This window comes from Cyrtonyx montezumae, unplaced genomic scaffold (assembly GCF_038088225.1).
Source record: "Cyrtonyx montezumae isolate F1298 unplaced genomic scaffold, pur_monq_1.0 scaffold_8, whole genome shotgun sequence".
NCBI classification, from domain to species: domain Eukaryota; kingdom Metazoa; phylum Chordata; class Aves; order Galliformes; family Odontophoridae; genus Cyrtonyx; species Cyrtonyx montezumae.
Genome location: NW_027072089.1, coordinates 88,770,761 through 88,792,368, shown reverse-complemented (window position 1 = coordinate 88,792,368; position 21,608 = coordinate 88,770,761). Strand labels below are relative to the sequence as shown.

General features: G+C 39.3%; 1 protein-coding gene across 1 annotated transcript in view; it reads right to left on the bottom strand.

The window, feature by feature from the left end:
- ATP9B (ATPase phospholipid transporting 9B (putative)) overlaps positions 1 to 21,608 on the bottom strand; it is a 172,371-nt gene that overhangs the window by 54,066 nt on the left and 96,697 nt on the right. Inside the window, exon 11 of the mRNA XM_065753250.1 lies at positions 12,766 to 12,842. Coding sequence (XP_065609322.1) covers positions 12,766 to 12,842 — 77 coding nt within the window. The remainder of the gene's footprint in view (positions 1 to 12,765; positions 12,843 to 21,608) is intronic.

Sequence of the window (21,608 nt, the reverse complement as noted above, 5' to 3'; positions counted from 1 at the left end):
AAGGAGCTGAGTACTCTAAAGATAACTCATCTGACTATTAAAGACAAAAGCTAAGAAGTCTTTGAGTACCTCAGCCTTTTCTTCATCCTTGGTGGTAACTTTCCCCACCCCATCCAAAGGATGGAGGATTCTCTTTGTCCCTCTTTTTGTTATTAATGTAATAAGCACTTTTCCCGTCATCTTTTATAACAGAGGCCAGATTAAGTTCTTGCTAGGCTTCCACCTGACTATTTTTTCCCCTCTGCATATCCTTGTACTCTTCCCGAGGTGCTTGTACCCTTGTTTTAGAATTAGTGAACTCTCTTTTTTCACCAAGCAAAAGTTCCCTGTTCAACCAGGGTCATCTTATGGTACAGTGGACTCACTCCTGTGCCTATAAGATTTCAGTTTTGAGCAATGTCCAGCCTTCCTGGACCCCTTTGCCCATCACAACTATCTCTCAAGGGACTCTTCCAAACAAAATCATAAACAGTCCAAAGTCTGCCCTCCAGAAGTCCAAGGTAGTGGTTTTGTTGACCCCCCCTTCCTGACTTTACAAAAAATTGGCAATTCAGTTATTTTTTGGTTGCTATGCCCAAGACAACTTCCAACCACCACATCTCCCTCCAGTACTTTTCTGTTCATAAACAGTAGGTCTAGTGGGGCAGAACCCATGGTAGGCTCTCTTACCAGCTGTGTCGGGAAATTATCTTCACACACTCTAGGAACTTCCTATAATGACGTTTCCTCTCTGCTGTACTGCATTTCCAGCAAACATCTGGTATGTTTAAGTCCCCCTTGCAGTCAAGGGCAAGCAATTGCACAATGTCTGCCAGCTGCCTGTAGAATGCTTCACTTGCCTCTTCATCCTGGTTGGGTGGTCTATAAACAAATTTCCTACCAGAACATCAGCCTTTTTGGCCTTTCATTTGATCCTTACCCATAAGGACTTAATCTTATAATCCCCAGAATTGAGCTCTGCAAAACTGAAAAACTCCCTAATGTACAGGGCCACTTCCCACAATCTCTCCTTCCTTGCCTGTGTCTTCTGAAGATTTTATAACCATCCACTGCAGCACTCCAGTCATGAAAGTAATCCCACCATGTTTCAGTGATGGCAACCATGTTTTCCTGCTGAACAGTGGCTTCTAGCTCTTCCTGTCTGTCCCATGCTGAATGCATTGGTGTAATGTAGATGCACTTCAGATGGGCTAATTATCTCACCCTCAACCCTTGCATGCTGCTCCAGGATCATCTCTACCAAGCTTTGTTTCATTCTCTTCCCTCTTTAAACCTAGTTTAAAGGTCTCTCAATGAGCCCTGCCAATCCTTTGACTAGTATCCTCTTCTCCCTTTTGAGAAAGGTGGACCTCATCCATCACCAGCAGGCCTGCTGCTGCATAAGCCATCCTACGAGTGAAAAAAGAAGCACAAAATAACTTCAATGGCACCAGCCTCTTAGCCATGTGTTAATCGGTGGGGGGGGGGGAGGGGGGAGGGCATTCATGTTATTCATGTTACACTCAGTATACTTCCCTGTTACTAAAGGGATTGAGTAAAACACTGCCAGTACTCTTGCTGGAATAACTGTCCAGGTGCCCTTTCCCTTTTGATAGTTCTTTCCACTACTTCACCACAACAGATCTGGACAACAAAAAGTGGATAATAACTGAAGGTCCACTTCGAGCTTCCTAGTAATGTCACTCACAAAGGCCCAGGAAGGCAGCAAACTTCCCCGTGGGAAGGGTGTAGTGCATATTAGGTGCTCTGTTCCCTGCAGAAGGGAGCTGCTTAACAGCAGCCCTTCTTTTGCTCTTGGAAGAGGCAGGCTTAAGGGCTGGGATTAATTGACTCACTTGACAACCCTCTGGATGGACTTTCATCAACAACCTCATTTGCCTGTCCCCTCCCTTCTGCCTGATGTCAAGAAGGTAAAGGGATTCTTCACTAGTTGCAGGGTGCTCCTCAGAAAGCATTTCTCACAGGGACGATAGGTTGTGGTTTCACTGATTTATCTCCCTTTCACACTTCCAGATACTCCTTAATTTTTTCACCTCTTCTTTTAGCTCAGAGTAGACCACACTGATCAAATATAGCTCGAAAGCTGCTCAATGTGTAGAAAAATAAGCAGGAGTTTTCTTCGAGATTAATTACATTGAAGAATGCAGGGAAAATCACAAAGAACAGAACAGGAAGAAAGAGTCTTCCACAAGTCACAATATTGGTGGTAGATGGATGGTTGGATTAGATGATCTTAGAGGTATTTTCCAACCTTAATGATTCCATAATTCTAATTCTAAGCCTGAGATGAAACACCCAAAATACATCCACAAGCATTTAAGGCATGGAGGAAATAACTTTTCTTCATGATGTCTTCTAGATCAGATTTTATGTTCTTCTTGCTATTATAATGCAAAATCAAAGATATTCAAACTCAGCTATGTAATAAGTTATGACAAGAAATCTACAAAGTTATCAGTGTAATAAAATTAAGATATATAGTTTTCAATAAAAACAGCTTTCTGTAATGAATAATAATTCTTTGCCTTTCTGAGGAAATGTTTTTAGAATGTCTAAATACGCAGAGATGCATATATATTTAAATATTTTGATTTTGTACCTAAATTAAAAAATGTTTTTATATACAAAGATAAAATATTTTAAACACTTTTTAGTTTAGATTTGAAAGCTGAAATTAATTACTAGCTATGTGAACAATAGGTGCACGTGCACACCTATGTGTGTGGTCATATTTTTTAAACAGAATCTCATCTGCAACAAATGAATTTTATATTACTACATTTTTTGAGATTTTTAACATTGTAATGTTTATCAATTGAAATAGCTTTATTACTATTAGATCAACAATAATAAAAAAATGTTACAACAAAAGTGAACTCCAGAATCTTGTATTTGTATCTTGAAGAATTTTTGTGAACCATTTTCTTTCTCAGTGGTTTTGTAAGCCATCCCAATAGTTGGGAATTGTGTGAAAAGGTGCCCAGATTGACAGATAAAGTGAAAAGGTCTGTATTAATTTCCAAATAAAGCAATGCATGGAGTGGTGTTTCACTATGATTATACTCTAAAGTACCAATTAGAATGCATAAGAAACTAGAGCAAGTTGACACTCTACAATAAAGCAAATAATTTCCAGTTGGAGGGGCAGAAAATGTTAATATGCAATGTTCGAGACTACAAGAACCTTTGTAAAAGGAAGTAGCTAATAAGGTTTAATGATGCATGTCAGGAAGCCACAGTATGTAGGGAAACACAGCTGGCTTCATTTTGTAAACTATTTGATATACACATCTTTCTAGTTCACGATTATCAGCTGTGCAAGTGCCACAGGGGACAGTTTAGCCTTCAGAACAGGATATTCTTCTTGTTCTCTAAATTACAAGTAAAATACATTAATATAATATGGTGCTGTAGGCTAGTGCCCTGACAAAAGCTTAGCAGCATACAAAAAGGATTAAAGAACTCTTCTGCAAGATTCAGTTGGAATAATCTTACCAGAATAAATGGGTTAAAGTACACTGAAATAATAACTACATTCATAATCTTCACAAATTTTTTTAATGTCAGGCTAAAAAGCCAGAAACGGCCATTAAAATGAACATGAAAATGCTATTCATATTAATTCATATCATTCCATGATGTATGTACTTATTTTATCATTAAATTAATATTAATAAAGGCATGATGTATATTATTGATGGACTGCAGCTATACAAAGCAATCTGCATCTTGCTTTACTGCAATCCAAGTTGCTTAGAGTGACTGCAACATGCAGGTGACAGCAATTAGCAGCAGATGACAGAAGCACTTTGAATTTGTACCAGATGGCAGCTAAGGGTCATTGGAAGCTAGCAAACCTTCCACATGGAAACTGTTGTGTAGTACAACTATAAAACTCCTGGAGTACTTAGAAATGAACTAAGATTCTTGAAGAAAACTGGAACACCTAAGTTAAATATAAAAAAATATGCATGGCATTAAAAAACTACTAAGAACACCAATTAATATATTTGTTAAACAATTCAAACCTGTTTCATAGAGGAAGGCCTACATAAATACTCTTTTCATTTATTTAAATAATAAGAAATTTGAATACATGCTTTGAAGTAAAGGGATAAAAAAGCATAGGGAAGATGCATACTTGCAATATAATGCTTTAAGGGGAACCACTTCACACTTGCATCCAGTGCTCTCACTAATATTGCTTCACAGCTGAAGCACAAATAGGTGCATCTCATTCTAAAAGATTAATACTCCAACCACATCCCTGGAACTGCAAATGGACACAATTTTGAATGAGCTTTGTCTGTTATTTTATGTTTTTTTTAGTGCATTTTGAGAGAGAGGTTCCCAAGCATTGGCCATAGCTCTGTACGAGGTTAGTAGTTTACTGTATAAACTCATCCTATCCTAAAAACAAGTCAAGATGATTTAAGAGTAAAGAAGAAAGTAATGATACAAAAATATACAAAACAAGAACACATAAGTTAGAATGAGAGATGGCCATAAAACCAGAGAATGCTCAGACTAATATGATGGCAAGTTATTTCAGTGATATATTAACAGAAGATAAGTGAAATGCACTCAGCTACTTGTGGGGCATCCCTTTTCAACTCTAAAAATGTTAATAAACACTGACAAGCTGGAGATAACAACAAGATAGCTGAGAATGACAAATAAAAGTTGCACTGAAAGAACTTGGAACAGGAATACAACAGTAAGAGTCTAGACAAGAAAAAGCTCACAGAAAATGCAGATCACAATCTTCACAGTTACTCAATGGGTGAAAATGATCCAAGACAGTATTTTTCATGATCAAACAGCTGTGACACATCAAGAGGATTCTTTGATAACTTCAGCTGTATCAAAGAATTAAACCTTCTTCTTCACAAAGTGCTGCATGGTCAGAGAGACAAAGATGTGTCCCCAAGATCTGGGGGAAGTTCAGGAAAGAATTGGATAGATGGAACTACAAGAAATGGTGCTGGTAGTGTCACACTGAGAATGACAAACAGGACACAGGGAATTAAAACAAAGTGAATCAAAAAAATGAGATTAGAAAAAAGAAAAAGGAACCCAACCACTTTCAAACTTGAACTAGAAAAAGTGCTCTGTGATAAGAGAAAGAAAAAAGTTTATCCCTCAACCCCGAAGACAACAGTAAGAACTTGATTTTCAGCTGAGCCATCTTTGTTTTCACTGTCATGGTTTTATAAGTTTTGGTACTGGTATTCCACATCATAACATCATGTGGTGCATTTGGAGTTAAAGAGTTAATGCTCCAGCTCCGTGGATCATCGATAGTTCCAGGTATACCTGTCTCAGAAGAGAAGAAGAACTCCATTCCCCAGAGGACTTTGTGATGCTTTGCGTTCTTACGTGTTTACGCTCAGAGGGAAAGATAAAAACTGTCTGTGGTCACGGGACGCTCTCTTTCCTTTGGGATGGACTCAGCAGTGGGTGCTCGCTGCCGTCCGCCTTCAGCATTAGCGTAAGGCCTTCGGTTTATCAGACACTCTCTCTAGCTCATTTTATTTGATTTATTAGATTTAATTCCAATTATATTGTATTACATTGTGTTATTTTGCTTTCCGATATCTATTTAGTAAATTAGCTTTCCTTCTCAGATCGTTGCCGCTGTTTTGTTTCTAGGCCCATCTCCCTTTTCCCTTTTCCCCTTCCCCTTTCCTGGAGTGTGGGTCCCTCGCACCAATTGTTGCGGAACTGGGCTGAACCAGCCCGTAAACCGTTGACATTCACAAAACTAAATATTTCAGTATATTCCCTGCAGACTCTGAGATTAAGGAAAGATTCCATAAAGACTCCAGAAAGAAATGAAACTGAACTCTGTTTTGTATAAATAGTGTTTTAGGATACTTTCCAAAAGATAAGACAGGAAGGGAATTAGCTTTAAAAATATGAAGCAGTCAAATCTTTGTAGACATTCAAAATCTAGAACACAATCATTTCTATCCAGCAAAAGCTGGAATGCTGATTTTAATGCGAAATCCACAGCCTTACACTCTGAACTGGGGTAGATAGGAAGGAAAAAAAATAATGCATGTTATGAGTATGACAAACCTGTTACTTCAATCATAGCTATGACTAATGTTTAACCTATATAAAAACCAATACGATATCCTGATATAGGCAGTGGATGCAATCTTCCTGGGTTTTAATAATGCTTTTGACACCATCCCTTACAATATCCTTGTGGAGAAACTGTCCAGCTGTGAGAGGGGCAGGTTCACACTACGCTGATTGAACTGGCTAAATGGTAGAGATCAAAGTGCCATACAGAATGAAGGCACTTCTTTCTGGCTGGAGCTAGTCACTAGCATTGTTTGCCAAAGTACAACTCCAGAGTCAGTTCTGTTCAATGTTTTTATCTATGACCTGGATGCAGGAAGTGACTACATCCTAAGCATGTTAGCTGATGATATTAAACTGGGAGGTACTGTTGACTGACTGCAGAGGGGTGTGGATATACTGGAGCACTAAGCCATCAGCTATGGCATCAAATTTGATAAAGAGAAGCGCCAGGTGCTGCACCTGAGACAGGGCAGTACCAGACACAGGCAGAGACGAAGATGAGTGGCTGAAGAGCAGCCCAGCAGAAAGGGACCTGAGAGTGCAGGTAGCAGCAGGCTCAGCATGAGTCAGCTGCATGCCTAACAGTCAAGGAGCAAACTGTGTTTTTGGGTTCATTATATACAGCACAATACAGCTGGTCAGAAGAGGTGGTCATCACACTATATTTAGTGATGGTGCAGCCTCACCTTGGATACTGTGTGCAGTGTTGGGCTCCACAATATAAAAAGAGACTTAATGTCCTTGCAAACATCCAGAGGAGGCACCAAAGTTGTTAACAAGGCCAGAAGGCGTGTCCTGTGGGGAGCAACCAAGGATACTTAGATGCTTGGGCTGCACAGTCTGGAGAAGAGGAGAGGTGACCTCATTGCTTTTTGCAGTTCCCTGAGGCAGGGGGAGCAGAGGGAGATGCTGGGTTCTGCTCCTGGTCAACGATGGCAGGATGGGAACATCAAAAAGCTGTGCCAGGGAGGGGCAGACTGGGCACTGGGAAACATTTCTGTGCCATGAGGGTAGTCAGACACTGGAACAGGCTTCCTAGAGACGTGGTTGATGCCATGTGCCTGTTAGTGTTCAAGGGACACTGGGACAATGTTCTCTCATTAATATGCTTCAACTTTTTGTTAGCCCTTAGGTGGCCAGACAGTTGGACTTGATGACTTCTGCCACCCAACTATTCTACTCTGAAAAACTTCTAAAAGCGTATTCATTTGCATTAAGTGAATACTGTCCACCTATGTACTCAAAGGCATCAATCAGGATTTTACGCCTTTACTGAGACATTGTTCTTCTCTCTTAACATGTTTTGTATTGTTTAAATGCAGAGATATAAATGCACTATCATTCTAGATTTCTGTGTATAAATGAAAACATCAGTTCCACTATGTGGAACTACACTTCTTCCATATTAGTCATCCAATGACAACTATCTGGTTCCACAACTCTGCTATTTCAGTTCATGGAGTTAGTGTTAATGATGGCACTAAGATATATTCCTTCTGGCTGTGAGTAAAGGACACCAAGTTTGCTTGTGGTTTGATTCCTGGAAGCTGTCAGTAGTGTTTGGCAGCACTGCAATGTGCTAATCTGGGTTTTGGAATAACAAGGGTGGCTCATCTGCCATTCAGCTATTCCTTTTCAGTCTTTTTTAGGAATGACATCTTTTGTCCTCTTCCTTATCTAACACTCTTCTATCCATCTCACTAAGACTCTCCAGCCCTTGGAGGTGGCAGTGACGTTCAGTTGTCACTATAGTATTATTAACACACCAAGGTTCCCTCTCCTCTACTTCCCACCTTGTGATACATTCCTTCTTTTGTTTAGATAAGAGCACATCAAGAGAAAAGCACTAAAGCTATATTTCATTCATTTTCCACATGGCCCAATTCCAGCAGTTCTCCCTTCCTCTGACAGAGGTTTATTGTACCTGGTAAGGAAGCTGGTCTGGTGTTCAGGTATTTTTTTTTTTATTGAAGCTATAAGCAGAAGAGACAGAAACTCAGTCTGGGGACTACTTAATTAATGTAGGAAACAGCTTTCTCAGTTGCATCCTATACAGAGAGGACTTTTAGAAGGATTAAGGCTCTTCTCAAGTTTCTTAGGTAACAACAAACTTGTTTGCATTATCTGATGTATTTCATACAGGCACTTTTTATCTACCATTTTAAACTACTTCCAGTCTCATTGGTGACTTTTTAAAGAACAAACAAACAACAAGAACGGGAGAACAATACCAGTTTGTATATTATTGATTCATATTAAATAAATTTACAAAATCAGTAAAGCACTAGACATAAGGTATGTAGTTTTTAAATGACAGGCTAGAAAAAATTTTGAAAAAATAAAGTGGTATTACTTTAATAAATACTAAATACTTACTACCAAGTTTTGTGACTGTTGTTAAAACAGCAACAGATGTAGGCTTCCACAATAATTCAAAAATAAAGTGTTAGAATGTTGCTAAACATTTCTATTTTTGTACTATTCAGAAGCGGGGTAGTTATACTGCATCCCATTATCCCTTTACAGACATTATTTATTTCTCAGCAGTTTTAATTAGGATGATTTCTACTAGTTTTAATAAATTCTAGTATACATTCTAAAAATCAATTACACAGACCAAGTTATTTTAGTGTTTCAATCTTAGTATACAAAATATCTTCCTTCAAATTGCTTCTTCTCCACTAAAACATTTATTTATTTTAAACCTTAGCCCCAAAATCTGTTTCTACTGATGGAGACAGGTCACCTTTGCACAAGAGGACCATGCTAACATTCCTGCTTTTAATGAAAACCAAGACTTCAAAAGCAATTATAAAATTGGATAGCAAACAACAACAACAACAACAACAAACAAACAAACAAAAAAACTATAGTCCACTTTAAATTGGAAAGAATGAGAGAATACTGCAAAATACCAGACTTAATAAATAAATAACCTTAGTTAATTTCCCTCTTGGTTAATTAACACTTGTGTATGACCTTTAGCACTAGCAAGTCCAACTTTATCCAGAAAGCCAAAGTTTAAGAATATCTGTCCAAACAGGATTGATTACTGATTACAGCATTGTGAAGAACACAATTCAATCTATTTTTATTTATTTATTTAAAAGGATGTAACTCTGCTCCCGAGTAAGCTGCTGTGACTGTCAATGAGGTAGAAAGCATAAAGCCATTATACTACGACACTACCATTTCTAAGTTTATCTAATGCACAAAACATGTATCATTTTAGACTGAAATTAAACCTTGCTAGAAATCATTTTTCTTAATATAGTTTGGAATTAAAAGCATATGAAACTGACCCATTAGGAAAATTCTATCTTTGCTTTTTTCAGACTATGTCTACATTCTTAGGCAATGAAACAATTTCTATAATTGTAATAAAAAAAACCATAAAGTGTTGAATTTACGCTAAGAAAATTGTTGCTTGAACAACTAAATACTTCAGTAAACACAATAAATCCTTCCAACATAAAGATAAATCACATACTTCTCTGTACATAAATTTTATATTTTTTATACAAAATTTTGCTTAAACTCATTTCAGTTTTAGCCTTTTGCTCAAACTGTTTATGCTGTTGGCCTGCATCTCTAAATTTATATGCTGGCTTAGCCAAGAAGCATTTATTCTAAGGATAAAAATGAAAAACAAAAACGCCATTAGAAAAACCCAGTTCATAGTACAAACTACTGCAGTATAGTTATATTACTGTTGAGGATTGGCTGCAAGACCATGGGGGACCAGGTTGGACTCTAACATCCGTGGCACACTACAGTAAGAAAGACAACTGAAACGTTTATCTTACAATTAATATTTCAATGGGGAGAGGAATAATAATGAAAGAGTAAGGTCTGGAGATATCTTGCCATAGAAATTTCATTATGAAAATTCAAATGGAGAATCCTAGATCTCGGTGCTTGCTTCCTCCCAAAAATATACATATTCTGAACTAGAGCATATCAACATGCTTTACGACAAAATCTCTAGAATATTATTTTGATTTTTTTCCAAAGAGTGACAGAGCCTTTTTGCAATTTAAAAACAGTTCCAAAAACATATTTGGAGCAAGGATTAGCTAAAGAATAAGATAATGTCTTCTGGACCTTGCAGTAATAATAACAGCAATTTTGATTTTATGTCAGCAATGAGGTGCACATTTTTTTTTATTTATTTAATAAACACTTGCACATTTAATCTCTGAATTGCAACATCCTTTCTAATCTCAAGTTCTGTTTTATGCTCCATCACACACGTAAACATTATTGCCAGACTTAAAAAAAAAAAAAACCAAAGTCCCTCTCCCAGATATGCAAAGAAGGAATGAACTGACTTCTGCTGTTCTCCTTGCAGTGCTACCTGCTGCAAGGCTAGCTAGCACAGAATAATAATTATAAGCAATAATTGTCTTGTGTTACATAAATATGCAAACTGATTCCACTCCATGGTTGAAGATGCAAACACTGAAGGACGTTAACTCCACAGAAAGGTAGGGAATTAAAAATTAATGTTACAAAATGTTGAAAATTATTTTCTATACTGACACACATTTTTATTACTTATTTGTCACGGCAGTGTTTTAATGTTTTCAGTTCCCAAATCTACCCTTGCTAATTGCATTACTAATATGGACATTCTGTCCACAGATGGAGAAGAAATCCTTACCAATTTTACTGTTGAGCAATTGGTGCACACAAGACTCATTTACGCATTCATAAAGTAATGTGACAGACAGCTGACACAAAATGAAGGAAACTCATGCAGCAAGTAGGTTCTACAGAATGTGTTCACCTGTTCACTATAAGTTTTAGAATTTCTGAAGTGAGCAACTACCATGGCAAAGACATTTAAATAGGTACATGGACTACATTCAACTTAATTCCTCACATTTAGTAGATACCTGTCAGCTACACCATCTCTGAGAAATAAATAAATAAATAAATTTAGAATATTGCATATTTTAACCGTACAGTCTACAGGACAATAAATGAGTAACATTTATTTACACAGCAGCACCTGTATCATCTGTGGCCGATTAAGCAGTGCATCATGATAGCATGATTTCTAATTGTTCTCATGCTGACACCGCACTGTATGTCAGATGTTACTAGAATTTGAACATATATGTTTGTACAGAATATTCTGCCTTAGTGCCTCATGAAAATTTACAGTTTATTTACATGCCTACTGTAGATAAAAGACAAAGTTTCAGTTGTTTCCAGTTGTAATTTTAGGGCCTCATGTAGCAGTATATGTACTGTCCTAATGTTAATAAGCATGTTGCATCTTATCAACATGCCACTGAATATCTTTAATGTAAGTTTATTTGCAAATTTATATATCGTTGATGGAAATTTAGAGTAAGTGCTTCAATTCTAGTAGTAATTTTGAAAATATCAGAGATTTGGAACAGATCCGGGTATCCTTTACCACACTTTTCAGTGTGAAATACTCATGTGAAAATTGTAGCGAAAATTTACGTGGAAGACATCTCCAAAATCTGTTTAATTCAGGCAAAGCATATTATATTCATGCATACTACCCTATCTATCAATTTAAAATATTAAATAATTTCATTCTGAACACTTTTATTATTTATTAGTCAAAATTTGATCAGAATTCTCAAAAGAATGTTCTTTTACTAGGGGGCTCCTCTTTGCACCAGACAGAAAAGAAAGTAATTATGAACCATGAACATTCTACTTCGATTTTACTCTATTATTTTAAAACATACGTTACATACATCAAAATAATAAAAGGGAATTTTAAGCCACGTAATGGTATATATCACCTGCCTCTGTCAATGAGACGTTTATAAGCATCTCTATTTGAGAGAGAAATCAATACACTCAGGGGAACAACAATAACTGCTTCAGAGCAATTTGTATTATTATTTCATTCTTGATGTTCCTACTCGGAGTAACTTACTATGAATGGTGTGAAAATGGCAGCCTGTCAAGATTATTTTTTTAAACCTCTTGCAATATTTTATTATCCTCTTGATATAATTAAAGTAATTCCTACTAAACACAGGTCTAGGTTGAAAAATACAGCCTAAAGTTTTGTATCTTTATGTCCGAGAGCCCTTCCCTAAGCTGACTTGTATTAGAAATGTTGCTGAAAAAGCTAATTATTTCCATTGTTTTGAGCTGGAAGAACCTTATTACCCAGAGAAGCACCCAACTTATCTCTTTAAGATGTTTTCATTGCTTACAAAACTAATAAAAACCTCTGCAAAAACATTCTAGGTACTCTCTGAAACCTCAGTTATCTCACTCTACTTTCACTGGGAGCCAGAATAAATTTTAGTAGCCTGTTATAAACATTCTTTACAACTCCTGTGCAGTTTTGGCCAAATATTTTACAGTAAAAAAAAAAATCGAGAGAAGTCAAGTGGAAGCTCATAACCTGCTGTGACACAGAAGTACTGAAGGATGTATATTTATATTTGAAAAAAAAATACATTTTTATTAGTACCTGTAACAAGTCTATCTAAAGGAAGAATAGCTTTAATTATGAAATGAGACTGAGGCAGAATTTACTTCTTATATCAACACTCAATTCAATCCAATGCACACAAAATACATTAGAGCATATAGGTCTTTGCTTTCAGGTACTTCTATTTATGTTTTATGAAAATAAAAGAAGTAAATCACACAGTAAGGGTAACTGACCTTATTTTTTGGATTGGATGTGTTCATTACACTTCGAGTTTCCTTCCCTGTGTAGATGACAACACCAATTACAGTTCCTGAAAAACAAAGAAAAACAGAGGTGTCAAGTAGTTAGGAAAAAAAGGGTCTGAATTAAAAGCAGCAGTAATTCACAATTCTTCAAACAAATCAATTAAATAAAACAAATATGTATGCAACATAGATAAAAATTTCTACAATGTATTCATTCATTTCAATGAAAAAAAAACCTATATGTAGCTGGTTGCATTTGAACTGAAAGTTGTCTCAACTTTTCCTGAAATTAACACAACATAAATAACTGTCCTTCAAAAGGAGTAAAAAAATGAGTACAGTAGTGCTGAATACAACTGGACTAGATGGTCTTAGTGGTCTTTCCAATCTTACTGATTCTATGATCATACACAAATTTCCTGCTAGCTCTGTCACCTGTCATGATGTAACACACAGTTCACTCAATTCATTACTTTTATAGACTCCCATATATAAATATTTTAATTAGAGTGAGAATAGCATTTTTTAGAGAATTCTCTAGTTCCAATTATCTTGTTGATTTTTACTGGGTGTTCTGTGAAAAGTGTGTTTCAGCATTCCTAAAAATATTATTAAATAAAAACTCAGATTTTTACTAGTTTTACTATTTTTACTACTATGCATCTCATATTCTAGTATAAATAAAGACTACTTCTATTTGTTTGTATGAAACTTTCCTTGTATGAAACATTAGTGATTGTAAATTACATCTTCTGAACCACTACAATTTTTTTTTCCTTTCATTCTCCTCTCCATATTAAACTTTTTCCATGAGAATTCCCTTGACACAACATTTTACCCAAAGTTAGCTTGCCTCTGCTGACAGAGGGGAAAAAAAATACAAACGAAATCCACAACAAAAAAAATCTAACTGATCTCCAACCAATGCCAATATCAGTCTGGAACACTTCAGCTTGGAGGGATTTTGTGAGCTCACCTCTGTCCAGCTTTCACCTGGATGATGAACTACATGGCATTCCCTCTACACACACTCTAGTGAACTCCGGCTTAGGAGCTGTTCAGCTAGGGAAAAGCTGCTGAGGACTCTTATATTTCTCACGGCAAATTCCTCAGTAAGTTACACTTGGCTGGGCTGGTGCAGTTCAGGAAAACAAACTGTCCTACTTGTTTTTCATTCTGCTTCTTGAAAAGTTAGTTTCAAAGATGAAAGTGAGATAAAAATCAGTCTATTGAATTTTCTTCATAACACTGGCTAAATCCAACAGACCTGCTGCCCAGACCTCATTAGGAGGAATTGAATCCAATTCAGGGTCTCTGGAAAGATACCCGTCCTACAAGGGTTTTTACAATGGCTGTATTGTTTTTATGTATGGACTTTTATGAAAAATGGCAAGCAGTGTCTGGTAAGAGTGAAGTGGTTAATGAAGAGAGATGTCGGGAGTAAACGGAATGAACTTGCTGAAGGAACTGGGCTTGTTTGTTCAGCTTTGAAAAGAGAAGGCTGCAGGCAGATCTCATTGTGACCTTCTAATATTTAAAGGGAGCTTATAAACATGAGGGAAATCAACTTTTTGCACAGGTAGATATGGAGAGAACAAGGGATAATGGTTTTAAACTACAGGAGAGTAGATTTAGATTAGCCGTCAGGGTGAAGTTTTTTTAGTGAGTGGTGAAATGCAGGAAGAGGCTGCCCAGGGAGGTTGTGTTCAAGGCCAGGTTTAATGGTGCTCTGGACAATCTGATCTAGTACTTGATCTAGCAGCTGGCAACCCTGTCTCAAGCAATGGGATTGGATCTTGATGGTCCTTGAGGTCCCTTACAACCCAAGCCATTCTATGATTCTATGACCGTGTGCCTGGATAAATTGATAGAAGAGGACTTGCGTAGAATTAACTAACATCATTAGATACACTCAGAATCCATTGCAACATCATACTATACTTGCAAGACAAAAATTAGGTGAAGTGTATGAACACAAGAAAATTTAAATTCATTAAAATCCTGTGGAATGTGGCACGAAGTACTGCTTCTTAGAATTGTACAGCTATTCAAATTGTTCTGATTTTAACCAAAGCAACTTTGCAAGACTGATGATATCGGCCAAAATGACCACAATTTTCCATTAATATAAATCTCAATAGGTATCTCAGCAGATCTCTCAGAAAATAGCATTATCTAACTCAGGAGTTTGAAACATGCTGGTAAATGGAGATGAAAAGTAAGTCCACACTGTTGTGGTCCTTCTGAGGCTTTTTAGAATTTAACTCACTTTTTTTCTTTCACTTTCCAAAAGGGAATCTACCAAAAATTTTAATAAATACATCACCACAGCCAGTGATGACAAACAAATGACATGAAGGTTTTATAATTTAACTGAAAATAACACAATGAGTTTTTTTAGATACTTTATGGTTTAAATTAAGTGGTTATAAATTTATCTCTTCAGTGACATTTTTTATTCCATTCCTCCAGGCACTATTATTAAAACAAAGGGCAAAATCTGAAAGAAACCAACAGAACATTCACTTATTTAAAAGACTGCTTAAACCAGCAGTACAGAGAAAGGTAAGGCATTAAACAATAGAAAAGAAATTATTTTCAGAATTCCCTAGATACTTTAATGATCGTATAATCTACATGCCATAAGAAACAAAACATATTTCAGCAGTAAAAAAATCACAGTAATATACATATTAAGAACTGCACATAGATACTATATCTTGATGTTACCTTTTTTAAACTCACTTGGATGTTGTCTGTAAATGGAAAAAGTCAAGGTATTTTCCTCTCAATAAAAACATTTACCTAATAACAACAAAAGGATGCCTGCATGGTTTGGGCTTGAAAGTGAGGCTTCCTGTGTGATCCTGGCAGATTAGTCCTTGTATTTTCTGTACACACAGTATCCAGATGTCTGTCAGGGTTTTAGAGTGGAGGAGCAAAAAGCACTTCAGATTCCTACCGCTAGCTATTCATTCTGAGTCTAGAAAATCTGGGCATATAGAATATACTAGGTGGGACAAAAGCATTCTGAATTCAACATGCAGCTGATAAACCCTTATACACTTACATTTACTGTTACTGATATGAAATATGATTGATTTGTGGTGTCTTTCCCCTAATACTCCCAAGGCAGTAGCAATGAGACCTCAAGTTTTCTGAGGTATTCCCCACACCGTTCCCCAAACACTTTTCCTAGCCTAACCTACACTTTCTACCTCACTTTGACTAACAGTAGCACTTAGTGAGACAGCAGGCTATCCCAGCTGAAGCAACATGTTTTATGTTCTGTGTAAAAGGGAATATCAGGAATTCAGCATATAGAAAGAGAAAAAGAAAAACAAGCTGAGACAAACAGTGACTTCAAGGAAAGCAGTTCTCAAGAGCCCAAAGGACAGAGCTTGAAAGAGTCCTTCCAACAATCTCCATCCTGCAGTCTTAATCCCCTACGCAAAGATTCTTTTACTAAAAACATAAACACAAATTAATTCAGTCTAAAACTTGATTTCATTTCCCAACAGAAACATTTGTGATCACTACTTCATTATTTTTCCCTCTCAGCAACCCCTTCCTAACATGCACAATAAGGTTATGTGTATGGGAACTGCTGAATCACAGCCTGAACCACTAATTGGTCACCTGAGGTGAGTACTGAGTCAGCCATGGGGGCACAGGTGAAGGTGATATACCTGTGTGAGTGGAAGGGGTGGAGCCTGGTTCCACCTCTCCCAAACCCCATTTAAGGGCTGACCACCACCAGGGAAGGATCTCTTCTCAGAGATCCCTCCCATGTGGAGTCCCCTGCAGGCCTTGTTATCATAAAGGTGAGCCATCTTCTCTTTTGTATTATCTGTATACTGTTTATATAGAATTACTTAAAATATACCATCTCCTATACTGTCTCCTTGCGGAATACCATCATTGGGAGTTATTTACCTTACACTTGGCGAGCCAGGCAGCTCTAGCAATACTAAATCCATAATGTCCTTCATTTGGAATATGTTAAATTGGGCCAGGGGTGAGAATGTTACCCCCCTAGAACAGACAATCCCTGGTCTAATTCCAGGGTTCATGGGGTCACCCTACTATGGGTTGGTGTCCATTATTGAGAAATGGGGACCCATGCGGGTTCCAGGGACTGCCTCTCCCTCCCCATCTTATTTGACTGACTACTTTCTAGGATTAGATAAAGACATACTTGTTACCAAGGAGCGGCGGTTAGCTGCCTCTGCAGTAGCCTGGCCATTAGTAATGGCCATACTCAAATTAGATATTGCAAATGTTAATATGGAGACTGAAAATCAATTATTACGAGACCGTGTTGAGAAACTTGAGCAACAGCTGGGTACATTAACAACCAAAAAGCCTGGCCTAAATGTCCCCACGAGACAAATACGGAATATATCGGTAGAAGACACCCAAAAATCAGAGGAAGAAGACTCTGATATGACAGGAAAAAAGATCTCTAAGGCAGATCTCGAAACTCCATCTATGATGGACCCATTCGAGATTCGGCCTATCATAACTCAAAAAACAAAAAAGGTACAGGATAGACCAGCAGGGGTGCCTCCTGACCAGTGGCCCCCTGCAGAAACCTGCCTCCATGTAACTGCTCGTCCGTATACAGCTAATGAGTTGATGGACCTAGTACAACGGTTCCATCAGAAAACAAGGGAAAGCATACCATTGTGGCTCCTAAGGTTATGGGATGCAGGAGCTGAAAGTGTTTTAGTGAATGGGACAGAAATGTCAAAATTAGCATCTATAACAATAAACCCAGCCTTAAGACAAAGATTATATGCAGCTGTCCACTACAATGAGGAAAACCATTCTATTATAGATTGGTTGATGGCTGTGTGCCACTTAACGTGGCCCAACAAAACCGATATCCCTCTTAATACTGGTTTGTGGTCCTCTATGGAGGACCTCCAGACCTACATCAGAGAACTAGGTATGAGGGAAGCTCTGTACGCAGACGCTTTTGAAAGCCCCGATATGGAGAAACTTACAGCGTGCATGGGAGATCTGATACTACAGCAGGCCCCCTCCAACCTATATGGGATGTTGGTTTCCATATTAAATCTGTTGGTGGCATCAGAAGCCATCGTACAGCAGGCAGCCCAGTTAGTGGCAGACTTAGGGGAGACGGAGCGCGTAAGAACCAGGCGCAATGTTCGTATAGTGGAAGACGCTGAGGCCTTCCCTATTAAAACTAAAAAGCCTGCTCCACAGATGCCCCGATCAGGCCCCGTACGGGTATCCCGGAGGACTATGTTTAATGATCTCATATGGGCTGGGGTTGCGTTTACCAAAATTGATGGGCAACCCAACCATGTTTTGTTGCAGCTGTGGAAACAGCTTAGAAATGATCAGAAATTTCTGAGTGCTCCCAGAAAATCGGGAGTACGAGTTATACAAAAAACACCGACAACCTGGAATTTGGCTGACTTTATAATACCGAACAGAAGAAAAAAACATCCGCAGGTGTCACGGGCTACAGTGCCTGAGCCACCTGTGGCAAAAGATTTAGATCTGGCAAAATTCATGGATTAACAGAAAACTCTGGTCCCCATAGGGCCTCCAGATGTGACCGGGGGCCCTATGTAGAACTAACAATATTCTGGTCCAGGACAAATGTGCAGAAGGTGATGGCTCTAGTGGATACCGGTGCAGAAACATCAATTATATATGGAGACCCAACAAAATTTAAGGGTAATAGAGTGATGATTGGTGGGTTTGCGGGACAGACTATTCCAGTCACCCAGACGTGGCTGAAATTGGGGGTTGGGCGTCTCCCGCCCCGGGAGTATAAGGTGTCGATTGCCCCAATTCCAGAATATATCCTGGGCATAGACATTCTATGGGGTCTGTCTCTCCAGACGACTGTGGGAGGGTTCAGACTACGGCAGAGGTACATTAGTATCCGGGCAATACGGACAATATTGAGGGGCCATGCGAAACATGAGCCCATTTGTTTGCCAAAACCACGCCGGATTACTAATGTAAGACAGTACAGACTCCCGGGTGGGCAAGAAGAAATATCAAAGACAGTGCAGGAATTAGAGAAAGTAGGTATTATAAGACCTGCACACAGCCCATATAATTCCCCCATATGGCCAGTACGGAAGTCGGATGGAACATGAAGAATGACGGTGGATTATAGGGAACTGAATAAGGTCACGCCGCCCATCCATGCGGCCGTACCCAATATTGCCTCCTTAATGGACACTCTTAGTAGGGAAATTAAAACCTACCATTGTGTCCTGGATTTAGCGAATGTGTTTTTTAGCATACCTATTTCTAAAGAATCACAAGATCAATTTGCATTTACGTGGGGAGGCAGGCAGTGGACCTTTCAGGTCTTGCCACAGGGGTACGTGCACTCACCAACATACTGTCATAATTTGGTGGCACGTGACCTGGCTGATTGGAGAAAACCGAACAATGTGAACCTATACGACTATATTGATGACCTCCTGTTAACATCCGACTCACTGGAAGCAGTAGGGGAGGCAGCAGATTCATTAACTGCCTACCTAAGTGAAAGAGGATGGGCTATCAATCCTCAAAAAGTGCAAGGTCCAGGACTGTCCATAAAATTTTTAGGAGTAGTCTGGTCAGGAAAGACCAAAGTATTACCTGATGCCATCATAGATAAGGTTCAGGCATTTCCAGTCCCTACAACACCAAAGCAGCTGCAGGAATTCCTGGGTATATTGGGATATTGGCGTTCCTTTATACCTCATTTGGTGCAGCTGCTGAGACCTTTATATAGACTTACCAAAAAGGGCCAATTATGGGATTGGGGGAGAACAAAACAGGATGTTTTCCAACAGGCGAAACAGGCGGTTAAACAAGCCCAGGCACTGGGTATATTTGATCTTACCCTCCCAGCTGAGCTAGATGTTCATGTAACTCAAGATGGCTTTGGCTGGGGCCTGTGGCAATGTCAGAGTTCTGTTTGGACCCCCATTGGATTTTGGTCTCAGGTGTGGCATGGAGCAGAGGAAAGATATAGTATGATTGAAAAACAGTTATTGGCTGCCTATTCCGCATTACAAGCGGTAGAGCCAATAACCCAAAGTTATTGGGTTATTATTAAAGGCCGAAGTTATAGTCAAGACTACATTGCCAATCCAGGGGTGGGTAAGAGATCTGACCCACCTTCCTAAGACGGGGGTGGCCCACGCACAGACGGTGGCACGATGGGTCGCCTATCTCAGTCAGAGGAGTAGTCTGTCTTCCTCACCGTTGAAAGAAGAGCTCCAGAAGATTCTTGGCCCAGTAACGTATCATAGTGATGCACCAAAACAAACTTTGGTTGCTCCACCATGGAAGAGTCCCGTCCAGGAAGCAAAATATCCTATTCCTGAAGATGCCTGGTACACGGATGGGTCCAGCAAGGGCAACCCAAGTAAGTGGAGAGCAGTAGCGTACCATCCTGCCACAGACACGATATGGTTCGAAGAGGGGGATGGTCAAAGCAGCCAGTGGGCAGAGTTGCGGGCGGTGTGGATGGTTATAACCAAAGAACCTGGTGATGGTATCCTGAATATTTGCACAGATAGTTGGGCTGTGTATCGGGGGCTCACTCTTTGGATCGCACAGTGGGCTACCCAGGATTGGACTATTCACTCCCAACCGGTCTGGGGCAAAGATATGTGGTTAGACATATGGAATGCAGTCAAACACAGAACTGTGTGTGTCTACCATGTTTCTGGTCATCAACCCCTACAGTCACCAGGAGATGATGAAGCCGACACACTTGCCCGAGTTAGATGGGTTGAGAACTCACCATCTGAGAATATCGCTTACTGGCTACATCAAAAGCTGCGGCATGCTGGGCAGAAGGCCATGTGGGCAGCCGCTAAAGCATGGAGACTGCCCATACAACTATCGAACATCACTCAAGCATACCGAGACTGTGACGCCTGCTCTAAGATAAGACTGAGGTCGTTGCCTGAAACTACAGCCCATCTTGCTAGAGGACACAATCCTCTACAGAGGTGGCAGGTTGATTATATTGGGCCCCTCCCTCAGTCTGAGGGGGTGAGATATGCCCTAACCTGTGTTGACACCACGAGTAGGCTAATGCAGGCCTATCCAGTACCAAAAGCCAACCAGGCATACACTATAAAGGCACTCACAAGGTTGATGGCTGCCTACGGGACGCTGCAAGTCATTGAGAGTGACCAAGGAAGTAATTTCACGGGTGCAGTGATACAATGCTGGGCAGAAGAAAATAATATTGAGTGGCGATTCCACCTGCCATATAATCCAACAGGGGCAGGCCTTATTGAATGTTACAATGGTATTCTCAAGGCTGCCCTGAAGACAGACTCTCAGTCCCTGCAGGGGTGGACAAAGAGACTCCATGAGACCCTGCGGGACCTGAATGAAAGACCTAGAGATGGCAGACCCAGTGCCTTGAAAATGTTACAAACAACATGGGCCTCCCCACTTAGGATCCAAATTATGGGCACCGATAATGAAGTGAAACCTCAGATTGGCCGTGAGAACAATCTTCTGCTCCCTGCCCCTGAGGACCTAAAACCAGGTACCAATAAAATAAAATGGCCCTGGAAGGTGCAGGTAGGACCACGATGGTGCGGCCTACTTGCACCTTGGGAGAGATTATTGGAGGTGGGGGGTTCGGTAGCCCCTCTGGTAATTGGTACATGGCCTACTGAAATAATGGTTAACACTCCAGTCTTCATTGCTAAGGGAACCCCTATCATGTCTCTGTGGCAGATCAGGACACCCCCTTTGGTGCCTGATATAGTCGTACAGCCACAGACATCGGGTCAAAGGGTTTGGTACAGGCGGCCAGG